This window comes from Chinchilla lanigera, unplaced genomic scaffold, assembly GCF_000276665.1.
Source record: "Chinchilla lanigera isolate Chin_1 unplaced genomic scaffold, ChiLan1.0 scaffold00088, whole genome shotgun sequence".
Taxonomy (NCBI): domain Eukaryota; kingdom Metazoa; phylum Chordata; class Mammalia; order Rodentia; family Chinchillidae; genus Chinchilla; species Chinchilla lanigera.
In genome coordinates, this window is record NW_004955489.1 from 492,084 (window position 1) to 507,456 (window position 15,373).

Below are 15,373 nucleotides of genomic sequence, written 5' to 3' on the forward strand. Positions count from 1 at the left end.
CGCGGCGGCCGCCCCGCGTGCGAGCCCGGGACTCCGGTCTCGGCCGCCGCCCTCGCTGGGGACGCCTGCGTCCCCGAGTGGGGCGCCAGAAGCCTGGGGACCCCGAGAGGCCGCGAAGTTGGCCGTGGCTGGGAGAGGCGACAGGCGGCTTCGCGGGCGCACGACAGAGCCCGCTTGCGGTGGCGAGCGTCGAGGTGCTCAAGTGCCCGGTCCGCGGTGCCGAAGACGCGGCTTGCGGGCTGTCTTCTGTGGAAAGAAGCACAGGCAAAGATCTCGCACTTCTGGTGTGACACCTTGCAAAAATAAACCGCCGTCACTGGTCAGCGATTCACTGAACAGACTTGGGTGCTCTACGTTGTAAGCCCTTTCTCCGGGAATGTGCGCGGGGGGGTGGGGACGGAAGGTGAGCCCGAGAGGGCGACCGCGGTGAGCGAGCGCGCCAGGAACTGAGTGTCGGAAGGTGGCAGGTGGAGGCGGCGAAGTTGCGGAGCGCGCAGGAGGGAGGAGCCACGTCTAAGGATCGAGGCCCGCCAGTGCCCATTTATTTGAGCAGGAAGGTGAGTAATGAACTGGACAGGGACAGGATGAGAATCTGGGAGTTGGAGGGAGGGTAGGGGAATGGGAGAAAAAGAAGAATCAAGTTACAGCAGAGAGGTGGCTGACTCCGGATGTGGAGTTTCAGAGGGTGTCCCTGCTGCTAGTTGTACAATCTCAGACTAGTTTGTTTCCTTGCTGTTCGGTATCAGGGGTTGAACCAAGGGCCTTGGCATGCTAGGCAGGTGCTTTGCCCCTGAGCTATATCCCTACCCCCAGAAGGTTGTTTTGCTTGAAATGAATTGATAGACTTAGCACTTAACTATACTCCCACCAAGCATGGTACTGGGGCCGCAGCGGTGTACCTCCCAAGAGGTGTGAAAAATGAAGGGACTCGGTGAGTGCGGGTGGGAGGAGAAAGGGTTCCTGAGTGCTTAGCTTTGTGCCTGGAGTGCTGGGTGCTGCGGTGCTGCGGCGGGAAGGGAACAGGAAGTGAGCGGAGAGGGCACAGGTTCAGTATTACACGGTAATCCTCCCGAGTGCGTTTAACCCTCACGCCCAAGCTTCTGAACACACCCTGGCCAGCCCTCCAAAAGGAAAGCCTGCTCCCGGCGCTTGGCTGGGTTAGTGGTGTGTGGAGGGGTGTCTGCTTATACTACACCGTCAATTTGGAGGCGAGAGCAAGAAGAGGTCTCCCCTCGGATAATGAAGGAATAGAAACGAAGGTGAAGGACCACTGTGGAAACCAGTGTGGAGATTCCTCAGAAAACTAGACTAGAGGTTCTGGTAGACCCACTATTCCCCTTCTTGGTATCTTCCTGAAAGAATTAAAAGTGTCATACCACAGCATTGTGTGTGCACCCATGTTTATAGCAGCACAGTTGGTGCATGGATAAAGAAGACGTTTTTATACAATGGAGTACTACTCTTCCATAAAGAAGGATAAACTGGAGTCATTTCTAGCTAAATGGATGCACCTTGAGGCCATACTCTTAAGTGAAATAAATCAGACACACATTTGAAATACCACATTGTTTCTTTGGTATGAAAAATTGAAAGTGTAAATAAGGACCAAAATGTATAATAGATACTGTGAAATAGGAAAAAATGTTCAAGCCGGGCATAGTGGCACACGCCTGTAATCCCAGCACTCGGGAGGCCTTGTTGAGAGTTTGAGAACAGCCTGGGCTACAAAGTGAGCTCAAGGGCAGCCTGAACTGCATAGCCAGACCCTGTCTCAAAAAGACAAAAAAAAAAAAAAAGTTCAAATGCGAGGGGGAACTAGGGAGGGGGGAGGGGGAAAGAAAGGAAGGGAAAAGAAAAACGATGATGAGAAAAGAAGGAAAAAATGGAAACAAAGCTTTTGTAAACAGGGGAGGAGGGGTTGAAGGGAGGGTAGAGGAATAGGAAAAAAAAGAATCAAGTTATATCATATGCAGGAACAAATTCCCTATAATGAATGCAATCATCATATATACCTAAAATGTACCAATAAACTTAATTTTTTAAAAAAGAAATAAAGGTAAAGGGAGCTAAGGGTGTGAGAAGCAGAAATTTTGTGAGTATCAGAATGGGCAGGGCATCATCAGAATGGGCAAGCCAAGTTTTATGCTGAGGCAGTTTTGGCACATACGCAACAACAGAGTTGCTGTTTAAATCAGCTTTTGAGGCCTTTCCAGCATTTTAACAAAAACCCTAAATGATTCTCCTCATGACCTAGCTTCAGATCTCCTTGATATTAATATGTGACTGAAACCAAGACAATTAACTGTTATTTTCTTTTTTTCTTTTTTTTTTTTTTTTGGTCTTTTTTTTGAGACAGGGTCTAGCTATGCAGTTCAGGCTGGCCTTGAGCTCACTTTGTAGCCCAGGCTGGTCTCGAACTCGAAACTACCCTCCTGCCTCAGCCTCCCGAGTGCTGGGATTACAGGCATGCCCACCACACCGGGCTTAACTGTTATTTTCATAACAATCTTTACTGGATCTTTGTGAGAGGTTTTACAATGATTGGCTTGCTGGATTCCTCCAGCCACTTTGTAACTTGTCAAAGGACCCCAGTAAGGAGGCATGAGCATCAGGAATCTGGCCCCTTCTCAGTGCTTCAGATTCCCTGTGATGTGAGAACAACACGTTTTTGGTCTGTACTGCTACAGTGAAATTCCTTGTGACTGGGTAATTTATAGACAACAGAAATGTGTTGTTGTTCTGGAGACTGGGAAGTACGAGACTAAAGTGTTGGCACTGTGTTCGCTGAGGGCTGCTGTCTGCCTCATGTGGCAGGTCACTGCTGCCTCCTCCAGAGGAATGAACACAGGCTTCATGTAGCAGGAGGGACGGGCCAGAGGGGCAGCACAATGTTCCCTTCAACCTTGAGCTCTCTGATACAGGTGCCGTCCCATCCTGATGGCAGAGCCGCCAAGACGCCTCCACAAGGCCACTCTTCCTACTCTTGCATTGGGAACCATCATTTAAATTGTAGAACATAAACTAATGGGGTGTTACCTTTCCTCCAGTCATGTATTCCAATTTGAAATGACATGATGTAAAAGTGTTCTCGTTAACTTTTTTTTTTAAACTAAAATTTGGGTAAGGACACTAATTTATTTTTTTGTTTGTTTGTTTTCTGGTACGGGGAATCGAACTCACAACCTTGTGCTTGCCAGGCAGATGCTGTAAGGACATGAATGTTAAACTAGATAGAAAATGTATAAGAAAATAAACATGACCACATTTTAGGTACATCAGGTTTGATTATTTCTTGTCCTATGACCCATTTACCAATTTATAAACAATCAGTTGAGGTTCAATATATCTTGTCCCAGTATCCAAATACACCAAAAGTAGTGATGGCCCGAGGCTCTGGGTTCAAGTCTCAGTCTCACTTCTATCTGTGGCCTTCCACAAGTTACTTACAGTACTTTTTATTCTCTCTTCCTTTCAGGAGTCTTCAGGTTGTTGAGGGGATGCCCTTGAAGGGAACTGTGGGACCCATCTCTCCTCCTCACTCTTCTCCCCCTCCTGGCCATGAGATAAGAGGATTGGTTCCACTATATGATCCCACTATGTGCTGCCTACTCAGAGCAGTGCACCTGGCTGACCATGGCCTGGACCCTTATAACTGTAAGCCAAGTAACCCTTTTCTGGTGCGTTTGTTAAAGTAATGGAAAGCTAATACATAGCCTACCTAGACCTCAATGTGAGGATAGATGTGAATAAAATTGAGATGATAAAGGCTAAAATTTTCTATATATGTCAGATGCTATGAATGAAATATCCATGTTTAATAGAGTTTAGTATCTCATACCACCTCCACAATGGAAACCATAGCATTTAGGGACTTTGTTAAAATCTTACTTTCACTAACTGTGTAGAAACATAAAACTCAGAACAGATCAAAGACCTACATGTAAGAGCTAAAGGATAAAGGAAACCATAAGTATAAATCTTTGTGACTTTGGGCAACAGTTTCTTAGATAAAACACAAAAGCACAGTCAGCCAAAGAAAGTATAAATTGGATATCATCAAAATTAAAAATTTGTATACTTCAAAGTATACTACTAAGATAGTGAAAAGACAGCTCTTAGAATGGAAGAAAATATTTGCAAATCATGCCAGGCATGGTGGCACACAAGCCTGTAATTCCAGCACTCAGAGGCTGAGGCAGGAGGATTGCTGTAAGTTTGAGGCCAGACTGAACTGCATATTGAAACCTTGTCTCAAAAAGACACACACACACACACACAAAAAAAAAAAAAACCAAACATCTAAATACACATTTCTTCTAAGGAAATATAATAAGCCAATCAGCACATGAAAAGATGTGCAAGATGATGATCATTGGAGAGATGCAAACTGCAACCACAGTGATATACTAATTCATCCACTGTCATTACTATAATAAAAAAAGATAATAGCAGGGATGTGGAGAAGTTGGAACCCCTGGTAGGAATGTAAAATGGAGCATCATCTATGGAAAATAGTAGAGTTGTTCTTCAAAAAATTAAACATAGGGGCCTGGGTATTCAGCTCAGTGGCACAGCACTTGCCTGGCAAGCGCAATGTTGTGAGTTCAATTCCTGGTACTGGAAAAACAAACAAACAAAAAATTAAACATAGAAGCCAGGTGCAGTGGCACACACCTATGATTCCAGCTACCTGGGGGACTGAGGATGGAGGATTGCAAGTTCAGGACTAGCCTGGGCAATTTATCAAGACCCTCAAAAAACCAAAGGGCTGGGGATGTAGCTAGGCATTCTCTGGGTTCAATTTCCAGTATAGGAAAAAAAAAGATTGGGAGAGTCAAAAGTTCGCTCTTTTCTTAACCACAGTATTCTAGGCAATTAAGTAGAATATAATTTTCCAGTAGTTGGTCAGCAAAAACATTAGCACCTACTGTGTGGCAGACACTAGGATTGCAAAATCTTAGGGCCTGCCCTCACAGAGTTTAGAGTCTCTCCTGAAAGACACAGGCAGATTCCAGGCAGTTACTGTAATTTGAGGCATTTTTCCCTACGGTTAAAGCAGAGTGAGGAGGAGGAGTGGAGGTGCAAGGGGGGGCAGGGGTGTGGCTCAGTGGGAACCTCAAGCTCGGCCTGTGCTGAGCTGGTGTGACAGTTTGGGTCTGGAGTGCCCCCTGACTGAGAGGTGGCAGAGGCACAACAGCACAGGACCCTGCCCTGGAAGGGGATATTGGAGATGGGACTCCTCTCTCTATTTCTGTCTCTCCGTTTCTCTGTCTCTGTCTCTCTGTCTCTGTCTCTCTGTGTCTCTGTCTCTCTGTTTCTGTGTCTCTGTCTCTGTTTCTCTGTGTCTCTGTGTCTCTGTCTCTCTGTCTCTGTCTCTATCTCTCTGTGCTTCCTGAGATCGAGGGTGAGCGGCTTTACTGTGCCGCATGCTGTCTGCCATGATGTGCTGCCTTGCCATAGCCACTTGCCATGCAGCCAGGCAACCATGAACTGAACCTCTGAATTCAAAGCGCCGGCAGACTGTTCCTCCTTTAAATTTTATGTTCTGAAAAAAGAAATAAAGTTTATATTCTGTTATTTTGTCACAGCTGCAGATGCTGACCAACACAATTGAGTTTAAGCTCCAGCATGGCGGTGGTATCTTTCTTACCCTTCACAAGGGTCACAGTTGAGTGTGTAATAAGAAAAATGCACACACAAAATTATCTAAGTTTTTTGTTTTGTTCTTTGAGAGAGGGTCTTGCTATGTAGTTCAGGCTGGTCTCAAACTCATTATGTAGCCCAGGCTGGCCTCATACTCAGCCTCCTGAGTGCTGGGATTACAGGTGTGCACCACCATGCCCAGCCAGATTTATCTGAAGTTTTATGCAACATGGGAAAACTTCATCAGGAAATGAAGACCTAAAGAAACAAACAGGTCAACCTGTGGTTTCCTTTTGTTTTGCAAGACAGGGACTCAGAATATTATCCAGGCTGGACTTGAACTCACAATCCTCCTACCCCACAGCTTCTGCTGGGATTAGAGCTGTGCACCAGCATGCTGAGCCTAAACTTGCATATTTCTGCTAGGTTTGATGTAGAAGTGGGTAGTCATGAAGATAAGATGCATGCTTGGGTGAAAAGTGTGGTTATAAACTGGGGATTGGCAGACTCAGCAAGGCCTGTTGGTTCAGATTCCTCTCTGTGTTCCTTTGCCTTCAGAGATAAGACTGTTTGTGCTAAGGGTAGTGGCCCATGCCTGCAATCCCACTACTCAGGAGACTGCAGTTTAGAGAGACCCTGTCTCAGATGTCAAAAGGACTGGGGATACAGGACTGCAGAGAGGGAGGAGAGAAGGAGAGAGAGAAAGAGAAAAAGTAAGAAAGGAGAGGGAAAAGGAAAGATTCTCTGGGTACAGAGAGGCCTTGCGGGGTGAAGATGAGAGTGTTCATGTGGTTTTCTCACGTGCCAGAGATGTTATATTTGGGGGCAGTATGTCCTGAACCCTAGAAGGGTCGGGTGCAAGAAAGGTTTCTGATGGAAATGGTCTCTGCCCTGAGACGTGAGGCCTGAGTAGCAAACAGAAGAGGAAAGAACAGAGAAGTGTTCTTTGCAGAGAATCATATTTAAAAGCCCAGTGGAGACATAGAACATGACTTTTATTCCAGGAACTTTAGTAGTTAAGGACAGCTGGAAATTTTAAAATGAGATGTGACAGATACAACCAGAGAGCCGGGGCCACGTGAACAGAGGGGGATGGGGAACTGCTAAAAACCTCTCCTAGCCAGGTATGGCAGCATATGCCTATAATCTCAACACGCAGGAGGCTGAGGCAGGAGGATTGCAAGTTCAAGGCCAAACTGAACTACATGGCAAAACCCTGCCTTAAAAATAAGTAAATATGCCAGGCATAGTGGCAGATCCCGTAATCACAGCACTCAGGAGGCTGAGGCAGAAGATCACTATGAGTTTGAGGCTCGCCTGGGCTACATAGTGAGACCCTTCCTCTAGAAAAAACAAAATAAATAAATGAATGAATGAATCAATACCTTTCCTGAAGTGAATCTCAGGAGTTGAAGAGGTATGCGGTTTAGCTCTCCAGCTGTGAGGGGTGCAGCTGCCTGACAGCCTCTAACTGCTGCCCCTAAGATCTGGTCTGGCGTTCCTGCTGGTGCTGTGCTGCCCAGACTGCCTCTAGCCAAGAACCAAGATTAGCAGAGCTTCAGGAGCCAGTCCATCTCCACCCAGGCCTGGGCTCCTTGGACACCCAGGCTCGTGACTGCATGGGAATGGAGAGTTGCCTGCAGTGTGAGGACGCTTGGCTGACAGCAGGCCACCTGTCAGATGCTGTTCTGTAGCCGTCACTCTGGCCAGTGTGGGGTCAGACATACCAGTCTGTCAGCATTGTTTCATAGTGGGTTTATTGGTGGCGCCTGGAGGAGTTGAAAAGTGTGGCTGGCCAAGGAACTGGAACTGCCCAGATGTTCCACGGGGCCCTCTGAGAGGTTCAGCCATGAGTCAGTATTGGCCTTCTTGGGATTTACACCTGAGGTGGAGCACAGCGCTTCAGTGGGACCCACAATGACGGACAGAGCAGTTTGCCTGTACTGTGGCTCTAGCCCTTAACTGTACTGCTTTTACCGTACTGTAGTCTCTACGTGGAAGAAATGGTGAGCATACACTTTGGAGTTCTGTGAGTCCTTTCAGCAAGGAGCCACGAGATATTTAAAGCACAGTTAAGAGCCTCTAGCAGCCTGGCTGTGCTTTCTGTGTAGCTCCTGTCTGATGCTCTCACCTTGCCTTCTTTTCTCCCCTTCCAGGTGGCAGACCTACCTACACCCCCAGTCCTACTCCCTCCCTGCTGAATTCTGCAAAACTGTTCATTCCCCAAGTAAATTCTGCCATCTGATTCTGTTCCAGCATCAGCATCTCAGAGACCTCATCTGGAACACTTAATTCAGGTGTGGCTGGTAAAGTAGACCGTTGGGGGCTGCACAACTTCTTATCTGGCTAGAATACCCTGTTAACCCAGATAGAATGTGGGGCACTGAGTGCCTGGGCATGAGGGGCTGAAGATTCCATGGTGAAAAAGAAAAAAAAAAAAAGATTCCATGGTGGTTTTCTGGAAAATATTCCGGGGAGAGGAACACCTTGATGCTGAGATGATTTGGGCATTATGAGATAGGAGAGAAAAAGTACTTTTTTTTTTTTTTTTTCTGGTACCAGGAATCAAACTCACGACCTTGCACTTGCCAGGCAGGCGCTGTGCTGCTAGGCTAAATCCCCAGCCCCGAGAAACAGTACTTATAAGGACAGTGGAGTTGGCTGGTTATTGTAAGTTGTAACAGTGACCTGTGTAGGGATAATGAAAACAGGAGTTAACACCTAAGGCTAGGTGGAAAGCCAAAGGCTCTTTGGTAGCTTACAAAGAGGTGCTCATTTCCTCCATGGAGAATGGATATATCACAGGAGCCATCTCAGGAATCAGTGTCATTGAGCTCCAGACACATTTCAAGGGCCATCCAAGGCATCCAACAATGATGTCATTGTGCTGACATCAGAGTCCTGGTTAAGAGGTTGAGAAGTCCTGGGATGTAAAAGGAGGCATCCGGGTGAACGACCCAAAAGACTCAGCTCTGCAGACTCAGAGGTTAAAGAGACATCTATCTTCTGCCCCCAATAAGAGCTAGCATGTTCCCTACATAGGGAGACAAGCTTTCTGACTGCAGGTTTACCCCTCAGGAGCAACCTCCTGCTCCTTCCTTGACAGCCAGTGTGATAATCAAGGTTAAATCCCAGTAGAACCTGCCTGAGAACATGTCAGGTCTGATGAATACAAGAGGTATTATACCCTCATGGAGCTTCAAGAATTACCCAGCCTTGATGGGCTTGGTGGTACACACCTGTAATCCCAGCACTTGGGAGGTTGAGCCAGAAGAATTGCTATGAGTTTGAGGCCAGCCTGAGCTACACGGTGAGTTCAAGAGCAGCCCCTGAACTACATAGTGAGACCCTATCTCAAAACAAATAAACAAACAGAAAAAAAAGTACCCAGCCTGAACATTGTTAAATAACAAGTCAGGTACAGAAAGACAAATGCTGTATGTTCTCATTTCTATGTAGATGCTAAAAAAGATCTCATACTTTATTTCCCCCAAAATAAGGTTGTGTCTTATATTAATTTTTGCTCCAAAAGACACAGTAGGGCTTATTTTTAGGGGATATTTTTTTCATGTACAATAATCTGCATATATTCATTTATCCTTGTATAAAAATTTATATTCATGTACAGAAATCTACATTTATTCAAATACAGCCATGTCATCTTCTTGTGGACCATCATCATAACTCTGAACCCCAAACTTCTGTCTGAATTTCTTGTGACTCCATTTCCTGTAGAACCATTGGCCCCAACCCTGCATGTCCAGCAACAGAGCTCTCCTTTATGAGCACTTCCTGTCCGTGTAGCCTGCCCACAGGGCATTGGGAACAGTGTCATTGATTTTATCCCATGAATTCTTCACCCAAGACCCAACTTCTTGCAGGCTTCACAAAGTTTCCACTAAATTAAGCATTAATTAAGGACTTAAAAAGACAGAAATGGCAGCAAAAATGGTGACAGTTAAGAGTGATGGCTACACAAAAGCGATGAAAAATCATAGGCACCAAAATTCAGAAAATGTTTCATTTCACACAAGTGCATTAAATGCAGCTGTTACCGCGTATGACATATTGAGTTATGAAGATTCATATTAGACACAGCCACATTCCTGTGTCACCAAGTGTGCACATTACAGTATCCTTGCACTGTGTGTGTTCTCCGATTGGTGACTCAGTAATAAGTCTCAGGTTCATCTGTTTACACAGGTATGTACCTCTCCTTCAAAGGTGCCCACTTGAGTATTTATAAATAATTACAATTTATATTATTTTCAGTGTCAATTCCAGCAATTATTTATTTATATTTAATTATCTACAGTGTTCATATTTTATAATTAAATATGTCTGTCGTGTGCTGCAACAGGCATACTAGATGTATCCACCTGGCTATCTTAACAGGCTTATTTGGGGGGTAGCACTTTCATTAGGAGCATCATGAAAGACCATGTTAGGTCTTATTTTCCATTGCCCTATTTGGGGGAAAAATGGTAGAAGAGAATAGAAGAGTGGTTGCTGCAGCCTGGAAAGTACGTGAGGGAGAAGAGAGTGGAGAGAGGATGGTGAGTAGGAGCAGGGGTGCAGTCAGGAGTATCTTCAAATGTTCTATAGCATAGCATAATTATGGGTACAACAATTCACTGAATGTCTCAAAATAGCTAGTAGAAAGGGTTTTGAAGTTTCCCAATATGAAGAGATGGTAAAAGCCTCACATGCCTGTTATCTTGATTTGATCATTCGTTACACACTGTATACATGTATTGAAATGTCAACTGCACAATTACTATAATCAATTAAAAATAAAAATCTATTTTAAGAATTGCCTAAGCCAGGCCAAGGATATAGTTCAGTGGCACAGCACCTGCTTGGCAAGCTCAAGGTCCTTAATTCAATTCCCGGTACCAAAAAAAAAAAAAGAATTGCCTCAGCCAGGCCGGGTGGTGCATGCCTGTAATCGCAGCACTCAGGAGGTTGAGGCAGGAAGACTGCTGCGAGTTTGAGGCCAGCCTAGGCTACATAGTTTAAAGCTAGCCTGAACTACATAGCGAGACCCTATCAAAAAAAAAAAGAAAAGAAAAGAAAAAGAAAAAAAGAATTGACTAGCAGATACTGGCAGGACCAGGGGAATACTGTATTCCTGGGTTAGGTTTATAGGCCCTGTGACAGGTAGCCCAGAATATAAGACTGGATGAGTGCGAATGCACTGAGTTAGGGACCTGCTCTTGGACAGCAGTGCTGACGATCTTGGAGGGGACCTGGCGTGTGAACTGGCTCTGAGAGTCATATACTGAAAAGCATCGTGAAGCCCTTTGAACTCGAGGTGTTTGGAGTAGAGCCTGAAGACAATAAATGCCGTCCTAACCAAAGTCTGGCTTCTGTTAGATTTCAGGGGATGCTGGAGTATGACAGACAGGCCCGGAGAAAGCAATGCCCAATGAGGAGGAAACTTGTGCACAGCCCTGGCAGATGCTAGCAGGAGAAATAAAGTGCCTCCTGGCACTTTATATATAAAGTGGCACTTTATATATAAATAAAGACCAGAATGGGTATAGTATGTAAGGCCAGGAGACCTAGAGGTTGTGTAACTTGGGGAGGTTCAGAAGCCATACCATTCACCAAGGCCAGCAGGAGTGTGCTGGTGAGCGGAACAGCAACAGCAAGGGACAGCTCAGTGACAACTTCCCTGGAGGTCAAGGGTGATAGGAGGGAGGCAGTCCAGTCTGGGCTCCTTCAGAGTAGGATGACAGGCACCCCTGGAATATAATGAGGGCTGGTAGCCAGGGTTTGTCTTGTTTGTTTGTTTTCTGAGACAGGGTCTTACTGTGTAACCCAGGTTGGCCTGGAACTCATGGCAGTCCTCCTGCCTGAGCCTCCTGAGTGCTGGGATTACAGGTGTGTATTGAGGGGGTTGTCTTTACCATAAAGGTCAACAAGGTTGGAGGGACAGCTAAGGGGACTGACCTACAGGAACATGTGATTATTAGAACACCATGTCTAAAGGAGCAAAGTAGATGAACACCCAAGTAGACTGGTCATACCTGTAATCCAAAAATAGCAAGATTAGAGGAGTAGAAGGCTGAGGGCACTCAATCCCATAAAAAATCATGATCCCTTGCCTAGTCCTGGGACCTGAGTCAAGTTTCAGATATAGAACTCACTGACTTTAAGCCACGACTAGGAGGAGAATGTGGCAATGCTGGTGGGTATGTACTGTAATGACTTGTAGCCATTTCCTAAATGAACCTGCTTGTGAGGAAAGGGAAACACGCAGACATTTCAAGGGTTATTGGACACAGATTCTGACTGACACTGATTGTCACAGACCTGAAGTTATTGTAAACCTCCTTTACAGCTGGAGCAGATGAGGGAGGTGGTAATAAGTAGATTCCTGAGCATTCTGCCTTATAGCAGGTCTGCTTGGCCTGGGAATGCACTTGGTGGTCATTTTCCTTTTTCCTGAGGGGAGAACTTGGCAACAGGAATGGAATAACTTTCCTTGGGGCCTGTAAGGTTACAGCCACTGTAGTGGGAAAGGTTAAAAGGGTAAGTATAAGTTTCTGAAGCTCCTCACTTCTCCCACAAAATATTAAAGCAACAAAATCAAACTCTGGGATGAGGATGATGAAAATTTGTGCTATTAAAGGTCAAAGATGCCTGGTCTGGGGTTTGCTTTTTAAAAAATCATTCTGATTTTAACATAGGCAAGTTTTTCAGCACTTGTAAACTCATGCAGGTACACTTGCACCTTTTATATATTTTCAATTCAATAAACTGATTCAAATAAGTTGTCCCACCATCTAGAAAGAGAAGTTGTACTGAGGGTGTGACTCAGGAGTAGTGTGTGAGGCCTTGGGTTCAATCCCCAGGACACCCAAAAACAGAGACAGAGACAGGGAGAAAGAGAGAAGTTTGTGCAATAATTTCAAGCCATGAAATTACCTTAATTTCATCTTGGCTGCTTTTTCAAAGATTTTCCCAGTTCTTCCCTTACTGTTATGTAACAACAGCTTTTGTTCTCCCTAGGATCTGGACCTAAGTGATGCTCTTCCTCACAAACAAAATGTAATCAATTTCATGTTCACTCAAATATCATTAAGACTCACTGCAAGAATGGCAGTGAATTTGGCTGCTTAGGGGCTGGGAATTTAGCTCAGCGGCACAGCTCCTGCCTGGCAAACGCATGGTCGTGAGTTCGATTCCAGGTACTGGAAAAAAACCAAAAACAAAAAAAAACCACAAAGAATGGTAGTGAATTCATGGTAAACAGTTAATGTCTTCTCCAGAAACCTGGTCCATGGTGTAGCAACCAGCTTTTCACCACTGTGATGAAAGCCTGAGACAAACAAGCTGCAGGGAGGGCGGCTTCTCTGGGCTCACAGTTTCAGGAGTCACAGTCATGGTGGCTTGGCCCTACTGTTTTTGGGCTGTGGCCACACAGTACATTATGAGGGGACCACACAGTAGAGGAAATCTGCTTATCTCTTGGTGGCCAGGAAACAAAGAAAGAAGCAAGGGTTGGGGTCCCAATAGCCCCTGCAAGGCCAAGTTAGTGACCTAACTTCCTTCCACTAGGCCCCGCCTCCTACAGGTTCCCCCACTGGCCAGCAGCACCTTGGGCTGGGGACCACGCCTTAACTTATTAGTGTGCCTTGGGGAACACACTAGATCCAAACAGTAGCACGTAAGTATCCCTAACTCACCTTTTCAAGGCCTCCGTACTGCCTTCTGCCTCCAAGTTCTTCTGCCTGACCTAACAGCTAACTCGAAGATATATTGGTAAACAACCTGGAATAGTAATTCTACTGTATGATCTCTGCTATACTAGTAGCCTATTTTCTGTGTTGAATAAGATGATACTTAAGATTTGATGCAATAACCATGTCTCATTTTTTGTTCACGGAGGTTCAATTTTATTGTCACTTGGGGCCTAGACCCAATTTTAGTGTTACTTTTTATCAACAAGAATACCTGTTGGTGCCAGAAACTGAACTTGTATTGAAATTGTTGATATTTATTTCAGGCATTGTTAAACTATGCCTGTCTGGTCCTAAATATCCTGATTCAGCTACAGAAGGGGGTCCCACAGCTGAGTCACACAAGAACCCAACAGATGCCAATGAGTTGAAAACAGCTTTCCTTCCAGCCAGCCACGAAGTGGTGCAGAAGCCCCTCCTCGTTCCTTCCCTGGGTCTTGCTGCAGCTGTTGCTTCAAGTTTGGGAAGCGAAATCAGTAAGTCTCTTGTATGGATTGAGAACATGATCCAAAAGAGGAGTTTTGGTCACATTTTAAGTGGTTACAGCACAAAGCACAGGCTGTCCTTATGTCTGGCTGTGATTTGCACCTTGTATTCAGACAAAAGCAGATAAGACCAGTCCCCAAGGAGAGATACTGGGCTCTGAAAAAGCAGAGGAGCAGCAGGTTCTGACTCAGTCCTAGGTTTCTTTCCTCTTTTTCCTGAAGTTTGGCTACACTCTGCCCTGAGGTGTTTTGCAGCCCAAGACATCACTAAGTTCAGTTTCCAGGTTGACAAACTAAACTACACTTATGTACAAAGCATGCAAGACAAAGGAGGACAATGAAACAGCTTCACTTATTTAGGAGGTGGGATTATGGGTGACTGTTGGTCTTTATTAATTGTATAATTACAAATAGTTTGCTTCACAACTATCCTTTTTTTGTCTTTTTTTTTTTTTTGAAGTGAGTAAAAATTTTTATTCAATCATTTCTTGCATTTGAAGTATTCCTGGATGACATCCTTGGCCTGAGATTCTTTGCCATAGTCCTTATTCACCACACAGCTTGCATCCAACCACTTTACCAGGTTTTTCCCTCTCTCTAAATTTTAGAGGCCTACCCATTCCCCTAGTTTCTTCTTGTCATCAGCCTTAATTAGGTTGATCTGGTGTTCAGCACAAAGGGCCTCCACTAACTTTATGTACATAGGCTCAGCAGAGGTGTATGCAAGCACACAAAGATGGGCTTGGCGCTTGTCTAAGGCTTTGGCAGCTGTGGAAATTCCATGTGCTAGGCCGGCGTGGATGAAGGCGGTCTTCAGCACCTCTTGTAAAGCAGTATTGACATCCATTACACTTCCAGTAGCAATGCCTTCCTCAGCCATGGTGGTGGGTTACAGATGAAGCCTGAAGCCGAATCTTGAAAGCACCCGAGGCTCCACCTCCGTGCCACTGGGCGGCAGCAGGGAAAGAGCTTTTTCTGTCTTTTTCAAACAGGGTCTTGTTATGCAGTTCAGGCTGGCCTTGAACTCACTTTGTAGCCCAGGCTGGTCTCGAACTTGGAACCATCCTCTTGCCTCAACCTCCCCAGTGCTGGGATTATAGGTGTGTACCACCGTGCCCTGCAATTTGTCAACATCTTCTACTTTTTGGTTTATTTTTCAAAACAGGGTCTTGCTATGGACTTGCCTTGAACTTGTGATCTTCTAGCCTCAGCTTCCTAAGTGCTGGGATTATAGGTTTGTACCACCACGCCTAGCCGTCAGTATCTTCATATTAAAATTCATTTCTTGAGCTGGGTGTGATGGTTCATACCTATAATCCCAGCACTCAGGTTGCTGAGGCAGGAGTATTGCCCCAAGTTTAAGGCCAGTCTGAACTACAACAATGAGACCCTATCTCAAAAACCACACCTCCCAAGAAAAGAAAGAGTGAATTATAAAAAAGAAGTTTACTTTTTTTTGGTACCAGAAATCAAACTCATGACCTCAAGCTTGCCAGG

At 45.2% G+C, this 15,373-nt stretch overlaps 1 protein-coding gene and 1 pseudogene across 1 annotated transcript; one reads left to right on the forward strand and one right to left on the reverse strand.

Annotated features, from left to right (window-relative positions):
• On the forward strand, nt 1–3,776 carry LOC106146660 (translation initiation factor IF-2-like; the record flags this gene model as incomplete). The annotated part of the gene is given in 2 exon segments (XM_013504507.1): nt 1–557; nt 3,476–3,776. A coding segment is annotated over 1 exon segment (361 nt), but the record flags the coding sequence as incomplete, so codon positions are not given.
• A 10,581-nt stretch (nt 3,777–14,357) lies between these two features.
• Nucleotides 14,358–14,799, reverse strand: LOC102011208 (annotated as a pseudogene).
• Between the last annotated feature and the right edge of the window lie 574 nt (nt 14,800–15,373).